Genomic DNA, 16,638 nt, shown 5'->3' on the forward strand with positions numbered 1-16,638 from the left:
ATAAGGATAAAAGACAGATTATTAATTATAAAATAACAAATCAATTCAACTTGAAGTCAAAAGACGCAACCATACAGTGTGCACAAGTGCATTTACTAAGCCCTTTATGACACACAAGCCTCAGTATGTTTAAGAGAAGGATATGTATTATATTTGTACAGACTTGCCTTGATGAAGTTGTAGACGTACTGGAACGAAACATTAAAGTGGAAATAGACAAGTTTTTTTACTTTAACTCATCGTGACGTAAATTTTGTTTGCACAGTGTAACCCTGTATGAATAATGACACAACCAGCATTTATATTGGTTGCTAAAAGTCAAGTAAAAAAGCCATTAGGTATGATCTCCTATAAAAAATAAAGACGCCATTTACGGCATAAAGGAAATGTGTCAACCATTGTGTAACCAAAACAGGAAGAAGATAGCACTTTATTTGCCCAGTAGCTATCGGCTGTTATCCCCAGTTACCAAAAAGTGTCAGTGTGATTTTTTCCAAAGTAACTGTGGAAACTAGTAGTTGCTAGGCTCTGACAAAAACGGAAGTAATCTGGTTGTTTTTGTGACAGCGGCGCCAACAATAATACCACTCGGATACCTCTTGTGGGGATACAGCCACAAGCAGCAATTTCAAGGTTTAAGCCAACATGGACCATTAAAGGAACAGTGTGTAAGACTTCAGGGGATTTAGTGTCATCTAGTGGTGAGAATTGTGGATTACAACCAGCTGAAACTTCTCCTAGTTAGAATTTTTTCCGTGTTTTTTGTTCAGGGGTTTTTAACTGTGAGACAAATTATCTGCAAAGGTCTCTTCGTCTCCAAAGCAAACGGACCCCGTGATTAAAAGCAGTAAAAACACAGAATAAAGCAGTTTCATGTTTATAAATCAGTGTTTCTTTGACGCTGTTTGGCATGTAGAGACAAGTAGCTTAGCTACACATGCCAATGTGTGCTCACCTTTTTATGTGATAACTTAATGATCCAGATCATCCAGGAGGTTTTTACCGTAAGCTGAATTATTCACCAAGGTCTCCTCCTCTCCAGAGCAAACAGACCTGATAACTTAAACTGGTAAAAACACTGAATGAAGCAGTTTCATGTTACAAATCAGTGTTTTTCTACATGGCGATGAAACATGGCAATCTCCATAAACAAAGACCCACTCCCTATGTAGATATAAATGGCTCAAACACGAGGATTCTTACTCTCAGGTGATCATACACTAAGAAAATACTCTTGTAGTATTATATTGTATTCATTTTCTGCCAGTTTATCCCCCTAAATCGCACACTTGATGTTTAATGGTTGAAAGCTGCGAAGGATCAAGACCTTGACAGTTTACAACACCTGCATTAAAGACAATGGGACAGACACTCATTCATTTGAGTGCAAAAACATTTTTGGGACGTGCCTCAACAGCTTGAAATAAAAATATTCACCAAGTTTGATGATGTTGGACAAACTGTTATTAATTTATGGCCAAATTTTGCGCCACGCCAGTGCACTTGTTTTATATTAATTATTGTGCTAAGTGATTTTAAAAAGTTTATACATGAGATGCAACATTTTTGTGTGCATTTTTGGCCCTAAAAACTCCTTGCTTTCTTTGTCTATATGTTTAGTATAATTGTGCTGCTGTACTGTGCTGAAATGAGGAAAGTAAACACATTATATAAAGTTAAAAATGGTAAAGCTCGAAACCCAATGTGCTGCAACAGAAAGACAAACTGTCCCAATACTGAAGAGCCTCACAAAGTGAAGTCACACCATGTTGTTCTCTTACAGTATGTGCTGTTTGTGTGCCTGGTTTCACTGACTGTACATTCTCTGTGCTCTGTGAGTTTCTTTCAAACACCACAACCATCTTTTTTCTCCTCCGCATTTTATGTCTACTCATTAATGACTTAAACTGGTTAGAGGAGAAAATATGAAGACGGGAAGGGGGCTGATTATCATCAATTGCCTCAAATATTTGAAAAATGTGTTTATTAAAAGCAGGCCAAGCACAAACTGGAGGAGAGAGAGCAGCTTATGTTTTAAAAGTTGACGTGCAGTCTAAAATTCATATGCTTTGCTTGCATTCCTGTTTCGGTTGCTTGTGATGTGATACAGTAACCTGTGTCGTGTTAAAATAATTATGAAAAAGTGTATTTTAATTGACATTGTGTCATTGTTAGGTGTGTGTCCATTTGAGAAAATTACTGAGATTGAAATAAAGCCCTTAATTATTTAACTCCCTGGAGTGAAAATGAATCCCACCAGGGGAAAACAGATTTCCTAGGGGGGTAATATTCAGATGTTTTTTGGTTTTGGTGGCCTGGAGAATGCTTAGCGATCATTAAATGTGATTTATGATAATAGAATTGATGGGTAAATTAGCAGAGGCAGCGTGGGAGGGACAGCTGCACCCAGAGGGACAGGGATCAGCAGCAGGATCAACAGTGGTGGTCTTTTCGTAATAAAGACTGCTTTTAATTGTATATTGTTGCAAAGCATTAGACGTGGTGTCTGTAAAGCCGCCATGTCTGAAGGAATGTTTTGAATTTGATTGTTGTCAGTGAGCAAACCAGGTCAGAGGTGAATTTCTGCCTTAACACTGCTGGTGTAGCACAGTGAACCATGAAGAGTGAGGAAAACAGTAAGCTCTTAATTCAAGTGATGGCATTTCTTTTCAGTAGTAGGTGTTCATCAATATGTTCTTGATGTGAGCAATACGTGACATTTCTTTGTCAAAACCTTTTAAGTGACAGCATGTACAGCACACGTGTTGTCTACTGGCTTCCTTGTTCTTCTCATCTTTCTTTATCTGATTTACGGTGTGGTGTGGAAGGAGATGGAAGAGGAAGTAACTGGGTCAGGGTACTCCTGTGGTGCCCCCAAGGAGGGGCAGGCAGGGGGCCCTGGCCACCCTGACACAATTGCAGGCTCCCCCTCCAGCCCTGCTTGGTGGAAATAATTAGAGGCATATAATACTCCTTAAGAAGCTGAGGCATGCTCATTTTTTAAACAAAGGTAGTGTATTAAACTAGACACCCTAAGGCATCCATTGGTACCAACCATGTTGTTTTACCTTGTTGGGAAAGGGGGTTAAATAATGCTTTAAGTTTAGGCTAAATTTTCGCAAAGGAACAACTGACATGGCCATTTTCAAAGGGGTCCCTTGAAATCTCACCTCAATATATCTGAATGAAAATGGGTTCTATGGGTACCCATGAGTCTCCCTAAACTTGAGAGGGCTTGCTCCCAGTAAATGTTTCGTTCCTTACAATCCATTTACTCCTAAAAATTAAAGCTGTATATTTGTCTTTTGAGTCAGAATTGGAAATTGTTCTTTTGGTTCAGTGGGTGTGTTTTATGCCACTGAAACCAGAGTCTGTCGCTGAGCAGCGGCTCTCACTCGTGCTTCAGCTCAAGGGGTGTGAGGTCATGAACGACTTGTTCCTTGGCTCAGGGGGTGCACGCTGAATTTAAAATACGCTAATAGAGCGTCTTGAGCAGCAGCTTTTGGAAGATAACCTGGCTCTTATGCACAACTGGATACAGTTGCAGGATTTTGGACTCACTTCCACTTGTGAATCAAGTTAACTTGTTTCTCTTCAAGAGCTGTTCAAAACAAACAATTCATTCACAAATCTAACATCACTAGCAGCTTCCTCATGCTCCCAGTGTTTGTGCTAAGCTAGGCCGAACACATCCCAACCCCCTGTGCAAATGAGCAACCTATCCTCAAACAACGTTTTGTATGACAACTCAGTGCACCACAAATGACGTTAGGTCCTTAATGTTAAGGTACATAATTAACAAAGTTATGGAGGTGAGGTATGGGCAGGTAAAGTTACTCTTCTTAGGTTTAGGGAAAAGAAACATGCTGACGATGTACCTTAACTCAGAGTTCACACAGTTCCAAACACTGGTCTCGTGGTGAAAGTCCTGTGTTTTATGACCCAGCCACCACTCCAGTCTTTCTCCTATCTGGACTGCTCTGGACCACTTCCAGCCTTTCACGGCCTTCTAAAATACATGGGTCTTGCAAGAATAACTGGCTCATGATTCATTCGTACATATCCCATTACTTGGGATATGTACAGACACATTGAGAAAAAGAGATAAAGAGAATATATGAACTCAAAATCTGTCAACTCGTGAGTTTTTAAGAGGTTGTCTGAAAAATTATGACAGATATATCAGACACAGATACCAGATACCAGTTGATTTTAATGAATCAATGAGTCTGGAGCACATTTTGAAATGCATTTATTTCAATCACATAATGCCTCAGCTAAATGCAGTAAAGAGAAACAGATTGCAATGGGTGTTCTGGGGGAGGGCGCTTGAGCTCCATACTGTGTGATTTTAATTTTATTTTTTTTGTCTTGTTTGTGTTGGACGGGCTTTTTTAACAGCAGCTATTAATTTTGCATGTGCATTTTATTATAATCATGTGTCGCTTTCGGGTTCAGATTCATGTGTCGCTGCTGGCTTTACAGTCATACCAGTGGAAAACCACACAGTGTGAGGAAAAACACAAAGCAGAGAGAGCAGGCAGCTCTCCTAAAGACACTGTGCAGAGATTGTGTAGCTAGGCATGATGCTGCAGGTTTGGGTATGCTGACATGTTCTGAGGCTTTGCTGACTATTAAATGTTTTTAAATTAGACAGTGAACTGATGCATAGATACCTTTTTCTTCGTTTTAATATCACATGGAGACCTGAGATAACATTTGAGTTGATAGTGTTCACTTTTTAAGTATTGGGCTTATGAGCTTTAACAGATTACAATATATGTGTGCTGTGTGTAGAATAAGAAACTGATTAGGTATATTTTTTTACATTTAAGCATCTATAAATCCATATCTTGATGTGTCTTTGTGTCTTCTTGCGTTGTAAGCCAAGTGATCTCATGTAACAACATCACCTTTGAGAGAAATAGTTAATGGGAAATGTATTTATTTGCTCTCTTGCAAAGACTCAAGAGAAGATAAGTACCACTCTCATATCCATGTGTTAAATATGAAGCCAGGAGGTGTTTGACTTAGCATAAACACTGGACACAAGGGAAAACAAAATCCTTGTGCCTTGTGTCCAGACAGACCCCAAGAAAGATCCATTCAGTCTGATTACATTTCGGAAGTCTGGAACTTTATGCCCGCTGAGTTGAACTTTTCGGCCTCATGCAACTTTCACAGGAAAAGGGTCCTGCGACCAACACTGTATCCAGTTCTCTTTATACATCTATGTGTCAGAATGCCAGGTGTAATAAGTCCAACACATTCTTAGGCTGCGTTCTGAGGGCTCGGAGGTTTCCGAGGACCTGGCGTGAAAAGCCCAGAAAAGCCCCTACTTCCGGAAAAAGTCGGACGTTGGACATAAACAACCACAGCTGTACAAGGCTATCTTAACTCTAGCCCAGTGGAGCTGGGCTGATGTTGTTAACCTTTTTGGCTAAATGAAGAGGTCAAAGACGTTTTGCTAATGTATGGTGTTGGCAATGTTACTAATTCTGCGTATGGAATGTTCAAATTAAGTGTAGCAGTGGATAATTTGGTTGAAGACGTCTTTGAGATGCATTTTTTTTACCTAAGAAAAAATATTTGACTTGCCGGTTGCGAAGGGGGCCGCCATTGCTGTAATGTCATGCCACGTCAACTCGGGGTCCTCAGGTTGCTACACTTCCGCACGACGTTCCAAGCGAAAATTCCGCTCCGACCACGTTCAAAGCACTTTTCCCCCGAGTTAATGGTCAGGACCTCGGAAACCCTGACCGTATGAACGCTGCTTTACCCCGACCTCGTCACATATTGACGTTTGGTCAAGGACTTGCCACGCCCACATATGATGTGCAAGGTACCCTGGGTGTGTTGGTTGTTGATGTTCTGGGACGCCATGTCGAGTTCTGCCTGTTACATGCATTGTCCGTTTTCACAGGAAATTTAACGTTTGCATACGGTCTCTTTCAAAATAAAGGCACTACGTCGGTACAACACTGCAAATTGACCTTTTTTTTTTTCTTCAACATGTCACACTGTCATGTCCTTTGTCATATCCTGTCATGTCATCTTATACAGCAGAAAACACAAGGTTTAATTCATATCTATTGTACTTCAAGGTAATCTACTCACCTTAAGTCATCATGGTCGCTCCAGATTATTTCATTGCTGTATATATTGAAGCCACATAGATAAACATGTTCATGAAAGAAAAAGACTCTTAAAACTACAATAATATATACAGGATTTAAAGCTATAGTGCGTAACTTCTGTCGCCTCCCAGCGGATAATGCGTTATTACAACTAATAAGCCAGCGGCACTTCCATGTACACAGAGTAACACTCGCCAGTTGCAACACACCGTACACAGAGTAACACTTGCCTTTGTGGTAGGATCCACTTCTGAACTGTGTCTCGGCCACTTCTCCACCATGTTGCTTTCTCTTTCTACCTGCGCTCTACCCCTCCGCTCTTCCTCCCCCTCCCTTCTTGTTGTGAGGAAGCATTTCCTGTGTGCCAGCGCGGGAATGCCGCCGGTCGACATGCATACTAAAAATGATATATATTGAAAAATACCGCGAGATGTTAGAGGAGCCAATCGGCTTAATCAGCATTGTGTCATCTCCTCTAGTAGTGGCTTGGGTGAAACGGACATTTACGGACCTGTAGAAGTTACGCACTATAGCTTTAACTTACATAGTAAATATAGAGGCAACTTGCTAAAAATGATGTTAACACCACCTATATGTTTAAAAAAAGAAGAAAAATAAAAATTGTAGCACCCAATTCTATGTGTGCTTTATGGTTGTATCCTTACCAGAAGTATACAGGCTGCATTGTCATAGTTGTCTTTCATTATAACATGTCGTTTACTTCAAAGTGTCTGAACAGAGAATAATATACTCGTCTGTATTTAGTCTGAGTGAATGCCACTTGTTGACCTGTGATTTGTCCCAGATGCCTCTGACTCCGTGTCTGTTGTGGTCGTTGCTGCCTCTCTTGTATATGAATAACAAAGAAATGTGTTCGCTGTTTTGCCCGGGGAGGAACTGAACAAAACGACCACTTGTTGATGAAACAGTCTGTAATGACTCTCCACTGTCAACACTGGCAGAATATGAAAGATGATATACTTGATATACAGTGTGTAGGTGCACGAGGACCATTTCAGCCTGCTTTGGTTTTCTGTTGGGAGAGAGTCACTGATAAAATAACTGCATAGTCATCATCCTTTCTAACGAAAACCTTAAAAAATATGATCATCTGTTTTCAGTGATATACAAGGCACTGTTTCCTTTTATGTAGGCTCAGTCAAACGATCATATCCATGCTTTAATGAGGATGTGACATCAAAAACATAACTGTGGAGTGAAGCCAAAGCTTTTGAAATATGACATATGATTGTTTTCACATCAAAAGTGTCCATAGCTTGATGTATTTCTTCTTTCTTGTGTTTCCTCCCAGCTTCACACTCTGTGCTGGGTGCTCCTGCTGCAGTTCTCAGGGGCATGGAGCAGCGTGGAGGTGCAGGCGGGGGAACGGAGAGCCCCAGCCTTCGAGACAGCACCAGCCCAGAGGAGAGAGGGGAGAGCCCCGCTTCTAGTGGCCCCCCGCCGTGCAAGTCGAACCGCCTGGAGGTCAACGGCACGCCAGCAGCTCCAAGGATCAGACAGAACGGCACGCCGCTGAGACCATTAGGAGGTGGGGTGTTAACGCACATGCTTACTTGAAGGTTACGTTAGGTATTTTTCGACCTTATGATTTTGTGTCTAAGTTACTAATGGGAACATACATTTCTGAAGTTGGTCCAGTACTGAGCGAGACTGCTGCGGCAAAACAGGCAGCTAAACATACCGTTACCCTTACACTTACCCTTAAAATGCAAGATACTTTTAGTATTAGAAGTATTAGTCTATTTGAAGTGAAGCTGCTAACAGCATGTGTTTGTCTATATTAATGAGTACATTACACGTGCAATTGTCGGTGGTCTAACTCACACAATGGTACATGAAGAAAATAATGTAAGTATCAAACAAACTTTAGCTCAACACCTAAAAAAATGCACTGCATTCACCTTACACATGCTTCAAGTAACTTATCATGTACTGCAAAAACACCAGTAGTAAAGAGAGCAAAAGAAATGTGCACATCTCTTAGAAAAAGAAATGGTAAAGTTAGCAAAAGTGCACAAAAAACATTGCCTTACATTGAAAAGTGTGTAAAATCGACATGGAAATACATTAACAGCACTTCAGGAATTATGGTAAAAATAGGAGTGTCAGCCACTTCTAAATACGTCTCCCCTTTTTACGTGGTTTTACAGTAATAAAGCACTGTTCTGAATTTAGCACAACACAATTACAAGCAATCTACCAGAGATACAGGCTGAATGTAGGTTTCACCAGTGTGTGAGAGGAACCTGAATGCGTCAAGGCCTTCCTTTCACACTTTGTCGTAGAAGCCTCTTCAGTCTGCTTTTCATTCATTTGTTTCTGTCCCACTTGATCATAAAGTAAAGGCACGTGGCCAATTGTTTATAAGCACAATAGAAAAAAATGCAAAAAAGAAGAAATCCATGCAGTTAGGAAACTGACGTGCTGTCATATAAACTTAAACAAGATAAACACAGTTTTCTACAGCCTCAGCACTGTTGTAAATGTCTGAGTGGCCACAACATCTAAGGTCAGTATGTAAGCAATTCATAAACTGATCACATGCAACATCATCCAAAGGTTTTTATAATCTTAATTGAAATCAGTGGACCAACAGTATTTCCTTATCCCACAAATTCAATATTCCAATCATTCTAATCACAATAAAACATATAATTATCTAAATTCAATTATATGATATTCATGTGTTTGTTTGTTTTTATGTTCCTCACATTAAAGATGTACTATTCAGGATTTTCTTAAAATCTAGTGTATCTAGGGTTGGCTTTTACTTTCATTTTTGCTGGTTAATATGTTTGCAAAAGCTATAAACAATTTTGCCCTCTTCTGCGTGGTTGTGACATGCTGAAGTGTTAGCTTGAGGATGCTAAAAGTGTGAGCACAGGGCACCAAAGTAAAGTTTGTTAAGGACATGTGAATGATGGTGGTTTCTATTGTCTGTGGGTGGGTTGGCCACACACACACACACACACACACACTTTCTCTGTTGGTATTGCAGGGCAGCATGTACATTCTAAAATACCGAACACAGAAAACACTCACGCACAAATGCCCATTATTCTCTCATGCAGTTGAAAACATCATCATGCATCATCACACAAACATTGTAAAAGTACACACACACACACACATACACACACAGATATTCGGCTGGGTTGCCTCCCTCCACCCTTCCACTGAGTGGCTGGCTTATTGGCGGATAGCGTGCCTGGTGCTGCTGTGGTTTGGCTCCAGCTGATGTGTCGCTGCCTCGTCAGGAGGAGGATTGATAGCTTGTTAATTAGCAGTTCCTGTGGGACCGAGCAGTGGACTGGATGGGTGTGAATAGTTCCAGGAGGAGCTCTCGGGACTTGCCCAATAACGCGTCCAGACCAACGCACAGGAATCGGTTTCACTGCTGGAGTTATGGCATCGCTAAATGATATAGATGTTCCGTCCAGCAGCGCTTTAAGAGTGGTTCTGGAAACAAGTCTTATTCCTTGTGGCTGTTAATGTGTGGTGCAAACACAAATACAGTTGTACAGTATTACACTGACTTATATTCACACTGGCAGCTGCCCAGTTTAACCAGAGTCTTCCAATGAAACCACCAAGCTGCTATACAGCTACACTGACACACTACGTCACCGAACAGAAAGAAATTTGTTGCTGTCAGCTTTGGTTAATGTCGGAATCCTTTCACACAGGAACTACGCCCATTTTCAAAATTTATACATGTTATTCCTATGTTCTAAGACAGCCCAAAAATATTAGTAAACATGGAACAAATGTGTCCCAAATCCAAAAGCTAGAGTGCTAAAACTCCAAATTTGTTTGTCATTAAGTATATGTCACATCGATGATGACGCAAGTGTACTCAGTGATGGAACAACATTAGTAATCTGAAAATCTGAAAGCAGAAGCCATGTTGAACTTTGAGGGTTTTTCTGTGGCACATGAACTTTGCACCTAGGAACGCTGTCTTCAGTTTATCTAAAACTGTGCGAAGTTTGGTTTGGAGGAGAAAAAAAGAAAAAAAGCAGAAACAAATGTATGGAGAATATGGATCTGTAAAAACATCCACTTCCTGGAAAGAGGAGAGACTACACATATTCACAAGAAGCTGGTCTCATTAGGGTTTAACCCTCTCCTCCTATAACTCTTTCTCTGCCAGGTCTGATGATCCCAGTCTACTGTGTGGTGGAGCACGCAGACGTAGGCGTAGCCGGTGACTATGAGGGGCACGGCGACCGTCACGCTGAATTTGTGTTGGTTCATAAGGATGTCCTCTTCACGCAGCTGGTGGAGACGGCACTGGTCGCCCTGGGATACTCACACAGCTCAGCTGTACAGGCAAGTGGTAAGTAGAGTCTGAGTGTGTGTGTGCAGGTGCATGTTCATATCAAAACCACCTCTGATAACTTTCTCACTAAATAAAAGTGGATAAATATTAATATGAATCATTGATATAATCAGATGTCAGATTAACTAGTCAAGTTGATCAGAGATTCCTCTGCTTTTCTGATTTTAACCATTGCATCTGAGGGAACTGTCCCCAAAGCTCAGCCAAATTCTGTCACACACATAAATGAGACTGTGTGTAAGGCATCCTGTGATCACCACACCCCACATGACTGAAGGGGTCATCTGATCTGAGAAAACAGAACGCTTCAGTCCTAAAATTATGCATCTTTTACTGTGTATTTCCAGAAATTCCTTCTTCTGGATTCAGAGGTTTAAATACAGCGTATCCCTGCACGATAAAGGCTCATGTTTCAGCCATACAGCAAAAGAATGCACTGTACTTATGTTGACGCGCACTATAATTTCACCTCATATTCTAGAAATCCTATTTGGAAATGACAGACGTCCTGTGACAATGAATATCAGTCAAACTACAACCCCGTCTGACAGTTTAAATGTGACAATTATGTATTTTTAAAACATCAAAACAGCTAGCGAACATGTTTCTTTTCATTATTATACAGGACAGGAATACAAGTAACATTAAATGTGTTCAAGTTAAAGTGATCTGGCTCAGTTCTGTAGCACGTAACAAACAAAAATCACATTATAATACAAAATAAAAACAGAAACAAGACAACGAAACATAAACAGCTACACAGACATTTACTTTAACCAATATATAGATATCATGACATCCACCCATAATCATATTCAGATTCGTCAGTTAGGACTTGGTGTTACAATCCCTGGAGTTTCAGCGTGCTTCAGGCCAGAGCATTGGTGTTTCAGCCGTGACCACCCAGCAGAGCCATCCCTCGAGTCTTGAAGTCGTCGCACTACGTGACTGACCAGCGACGGGGTCACACACTACAAGATCTTTCACCAGGAGGAATCCCTGATGAGTATGTCGTGATGCGTGGGTCCAAACGCAACCCAGGTTGGGGGGTGCTTACCAGAAAAATATCAAAGTGACAAAGCATCCTTTCTGTTAGTTATTAAGCTAATAACTTGCAGAAACATTGCGTGCAATAGTTCCCCTTCTCTTCCCTCTCTCTGTCAGTTTTTCTCCCTTCTTCACAAACATACGCACATACATTGGAAAGCACTGCAGCACCACTTGTCTCTGATGTCAACGTGTGTCTTGTGCTGTCATTTGCTGTAGCTCACCAACAAGCTTCCCAACAGATCCAGATTGTTAGCATGCCAAATATCTTGGAAACATCATGCATTGGCGAGCCTCTGTCGTGTAGTGTGAACAAGCTAGCTAGCAACAGCACGGTGCTTCAGTGTATCTTTGGGTGGTCGCCACCTCAAACCTCATGTTCTGTTTCCTCAAACCCCGTGGTTACAAGCACGCACATGACATTTTAACAGTGGAGTACCTCAGTATCTACATGGATCTTACAATGAGCTTCATCTTTCCCTGACAGATACAGCTATCCCGTCAGGCTGTAATTCTCCATGTTTGTTAGGGCACGCCAAGTTTTCAAAGATCAAATCAAATCTCGGTGTTTTACCCGCCTGCCTTTCCTGTTTCACTCATAAATACGTCACGATACTGAAGCTAAGTACTCTCAAATGCTATTTCATATCGACTTTAAGGCCATCTTTGAAGGCTTATTAGCTTGATTGACAGCCAGGGTGGTTCCCACTTCTGCTCAGCTCCACCCAGGCCTCCTCGGCTTTGACAAAATTTGGATTTCTTGGCACCCAGACTAGGGCGAGCAGTTAACCCAAATCCAAGCGTCAGTGATGTCACGTCGCTGTTTTCCTGCAGATCATCACTATTGACCCTACAAATTAAAAAATATTTTCACCCTCATCTGTTGACAAAATTTCATCAGCCTCTGCCTCTTGACGTCACATCTGGGAAACGCAGGGATCAGAACTTTTCCATTATTGCATGTTAATGGGAAACATCTCATGGTGCAGTCTTTCTGTGGTAATTGATGAGAAATTAATTATTTCCAGCGGCGGTTTAATAGCTGGAGTCCAGATGGGTGGGGTTTGCCACATGGGTACAATGAGTTCTGAGATGTTTAGACGATCACAGTGAAGGTATTTTCCATGCAGGTATTTTCAAGATAAATCTGTCTGCTTTCTCTGACACTTTATCTCCTCGCCCACCTGGCAGCACAAAGGTTAAACCAAACACTAAATCTGTATCTGCGCGCCTCAGACCAGCACCAAAACTTTTTCTCATCATTCTGAGATCAAAACAAGAAGGCAGACAACATCCAGTCAACCATAAAACAACAGCTCACACACAGACACAGAGCGGGGCAGTTTGACATTCCTGGTGTGTCCCGTAAACACAGGGCACTCTAACCAAGTGGCCGACGCCCTGCGACCCCCCTCGCCTCTCCCACATGGCTACGTTTTGTTCTGAGAAATAAGCCTTTTCTTTTCAAATAAATAATTTTTGGCTGGAGTCATGCATTTTTCCCCCAGTGTGGTCACAACCAAAATTATACAGAGTCTCTTCTATTTTCTTCTGCCATTGAAATGCATCTTGCATAACTTTGGCTGGATGAGTATTTTTAAACTCTTAACTGGCACAGGGTTTTTTTCTTTAATTAACTTGCACGTTATGGCTAATTAAAAAGAGGCTATTTCTTATTTAGGGTATATGGTTACTGCTCTGGATTTAACATGGGCTTAGGTGAATTGCTGAGCAAAGAAATCAAACTAAATTTAACCTAAGGGAAAGTTTTGGAAAGCATTCACTGATATTACTCACTTAGAAATAAGCGTTTACAGTATTTTAAGGCTTGTAAACCACAAGAGGTTCCCGGAAACAACGCAAACCTATTTTTAAGAGGCAAACAACACAATATATCTCAACCAAATGATTTTAAAGAAGTTTAAAATAGAGTTTTATAGTATCTGAAGTTTATCAATAGTTTCAGTCATTACTTGCTCATGTCTGTAACTCTCACGAGGGCAGGTTGCACAGTACAAGGCAGAGTGAAGTTGTTTTATTCATGCTCAGCCACAATGTTCTTAAAACTTTTGTTTTAATTCATTTTTAAAGATATAAAATCTAATTTCTCCACATCAAACATCTAAAAACACCTTTTTTCATAGATTTAAGTTAAAGATCTCAGACTTTTTTATGCACATAAAAGACTTATTCCTCTCAAATTCTGGTCGCAAATTTGTTAAAATCTGTGTTAGTGAGCACTTTTCCTTTTCCAAGATAATCCATCCACAGACAGGTGTGACATATCAAGATGCTAAATAAACAGCAACATGACTACACAGTCTCACAGCCGCAGGCCACGTCTTCAGCAGCATTATCTGAGAACAGCCATCTGAACAGCTGATGCAATAATTGGTTTGCACAACCAAAGAGTTTCTGCACAATCCATCAGACACCGTCTCAAGGAAGCTCATCTGCTTGTTGTCTTCACCAGGGTGTTGACCTGACAGCAGTTTGTCCTCATAACCAACTTGTGTGTGCAAATGCTCATCATCGATGGTGTCTGGCACTCTGGAGAAGTGTGCCCTTCACAGATGAATCCTAGTTTACACTGTGTCGGGCAGATGGCAGTCGGGGTGTATGGCATCGTGTGGGCGAGCGGTTTGCTCATGCCAACATTGTGAACAGAGTGGCGGTGGGGTTATGATATGGATTGTCCAAAGCTACAGACAACAAACACAGGGGCTTTTTATTGACCCAAACTAAATTTCTGTGGCGCTAAGCATGTGAAATCCTAATGAATGTCTTTTTTTAAGATAAAACTGCATGTCAGAACTGCCTTTGTGACCAGCTGATGCTGATGCACAGCATCTTGATATACCACACCTGTCAAATGGATGGATTAATTTGGAAAAGGTGCTCACTAATACAGATTTTAGCAAATTTGTGACCAAATTTAAAGAGAAAAAAGTCTTTGGGTGATTAACAAAAAGTCTAAACCTGTGAAAAATGGGAGCAAATGTTTCGAATAATAGAGAAATCTGTAACTTTAATCAAGGACACAGTCCGTGTCATTTGGTTGCTGTTGCCTATCAGTAGCGTCATCCTTTTTGAGTATACGTCAGGGTTGTGGTTATCTGCCAGAAGCTGTCGTAAATTGACTTATCATCCAATTTTGAGCCACATTTTTAAAATATGATTTTTAAAACTTTGTTGTTTTCAACTATATATTTTAATCTAATGAAGGATTTTAGTCATCTGACATCAGGATCTGAAGAAAAAAGCTGAGCAAACATTAGCAGCAGCTCTGCTCCAGTCTCTGCCGTGACAAACAGTGTTGAAGAAACACTGATTTTTCATGTGAAACTGTTTTATTCAGTGTTTAAATCACCTTGTCCATTTTTCCTGGAGACCTCTGCAGATAATTCAGTTCCTGGTAAAAACCTCTTGAACAATGAACACTGAAGGAATCCTAACAGAAAACTGACTGCAATCATGCATTGCTCCATCTTTTGTTGTGGTTTGAACTGAGAGAAAAAAATACACGTATCTTTAATTTCATACATTACTTGAGTAGTATTATCTGGCATTTGACCATCATATCAGCAGATACTGATATATTTGTGATAAACTAAAATCAGCTGTGTAATATTGGCTATTTCGGTGTATCGTTTGGACTCTAGAGATAAGTGTGGGTTGATTGGTAAAATGAGATTTACCTGTTTGATCCTAAAGTATTTATCTGCAATGATAACATCACTTTTAGTTCTGTCATCTGACATATTTTTGGGCCAGGAAGAGATTTAAAATGTTAAAGCAGGTCTGCAGATTCATATCAGTAACCCACTGATGACATGTCAAAGTATTCATCATGTCTAAAGCAAAGTCAGCTGCAGGCCACGTAATAACTGCCAGTTATGAGAGGAAATACTGTGCTGTCAGACAGGAGAACAGTGACCTCACAGTGTTTATTCAGTGCATCAACATCTCATTCACAGCCTGCTGCAGTCTTTAATGTTGAGCTGATTTTACTCTTCTCCTCTGATTAATCAACTGTGGAGTCCCAAGAGAACAGCCTTTGTTCTTATGCCCCTATCACCACCATCCTCATGCAATGAAGACCCACACACACACACACACACACACACACACACTCGATTGAGGCTGGCAGGCCAAGGCCAGGCAGGGTCTGTGTTTGATTTAGCAGATCCTAACGCGATTAAGCCTGTTTAGATTTGCACTTCCAGTCACGGTTGTTGGAAGGCCAGGAGAATGTTCAACCCAGGATGATGCTCCACGTCTCACACACACACACACACACACACACACACACACAACACAAGCAGGTTAGGTTTACACTGATAAAAAACAAAGGAACATGAAAACTAGATTTCAAACAGCTGGGAGAAGATTCTTGTTTTAAATCCAGACTTTCAAACAGACAATGAACACATGCTTTAATTATGTATTTGTTGTCCTTTGTGTGCTCGTGTCCTCCAGGTATCATCAAAGTGGGTCGGTGGAAGCCGATGCCCATCCACTACCTGACAGACGCTCCGGAGGCAACAGTGGCCGACATGCTGCTGGACGTTTACCACATGGTCACGCTTCGGATCCTTCTGCACAGGTCAGCATGTGATGGGTGTTTATTAGGTTTATTTAAAATTTATTAGGTTCAAATTATACAAGATTGTGAAATAATGTATGTTAAAGGAGTAAAAGACAAAAAAAAATAAGAGCAGCAAACAATGGTGAAAACTGTTAACTGTTTTGAGATGAAAAAAGCTAAATATACAGTATTTTAATGATTATCACAGGTTGATTTGACCTATGTGACAGCATCTGGTTTAAGTGAATGCAAGTTCCATTCAGTGTATAATAAAAAGGCATTTCACACGTGCAGCTTTGCACGGCTTGAGGAGCTGCCGTCAGAGCAGTGGACCCACGCCACAGTGAGGAATGCCCTCAAAGAGCTGCTCAGAGAGACCAACCAGAGCGCGCTGGCCAAGGAGTGTCCTCTCTCGCAGGTACGTTTTTAATTGCACCACAGCTACAGTAAATAAAAGCTCCACTTCATACATGCTAATAATAAGTCCTTAGTATCAAATGGTC

The 16,638-nt window shown here is 40.9% G+C and overlaps 1 protein-coding gene across 1 annotated transcript in view; it reads left to right on the forward strand.

Annotated features, from left to right (window-relative positions):
- LOC117254994 (DNA-binding protein SATB2-like) overlaps positions 1-16,638 on the forward strand; it is a 34,106-nt gene that overhangs the window by 3,716 nt on the left and 13,752 nt on the right. Inside the window, exons 2-5 of the mRNA XM_033623523.2 lie at positions 7,450-7,686; positions 10,312-10,497; positions 16,027-16,153; positions 16,430-16,553. Of these exons, the coding sequence (XP_033479414.1) occupies positions 7,494-7,686; positions 10,312-10,497; positions 16,027-16,153; positions 16,430-16,553 (630 nt within the window). The 5' untranslated portion in view covers positions 7,450-7,493. The remainder of the gene's footprint in view (positions 1-7,449; positions 7,687-10,311; positions 10,498-16,026; positions 16,154-16,429; positions 16,554-16,638) is intronic.

Source organism: Epinephelus lanceolatus, chromosome 24 (genome assembly GCF_041903045.1).
Source record: "Epinephelus lanceolatus isolate andai-2023 chromosome 24, ASM4190304v1, whole genome shotgun sequence".
NCBI lineage: Eukaryota > Metazoa > Chordata > Actinopteri > Perciformes > Serranidae > Epinephelus > Epinephelus lanceolatus.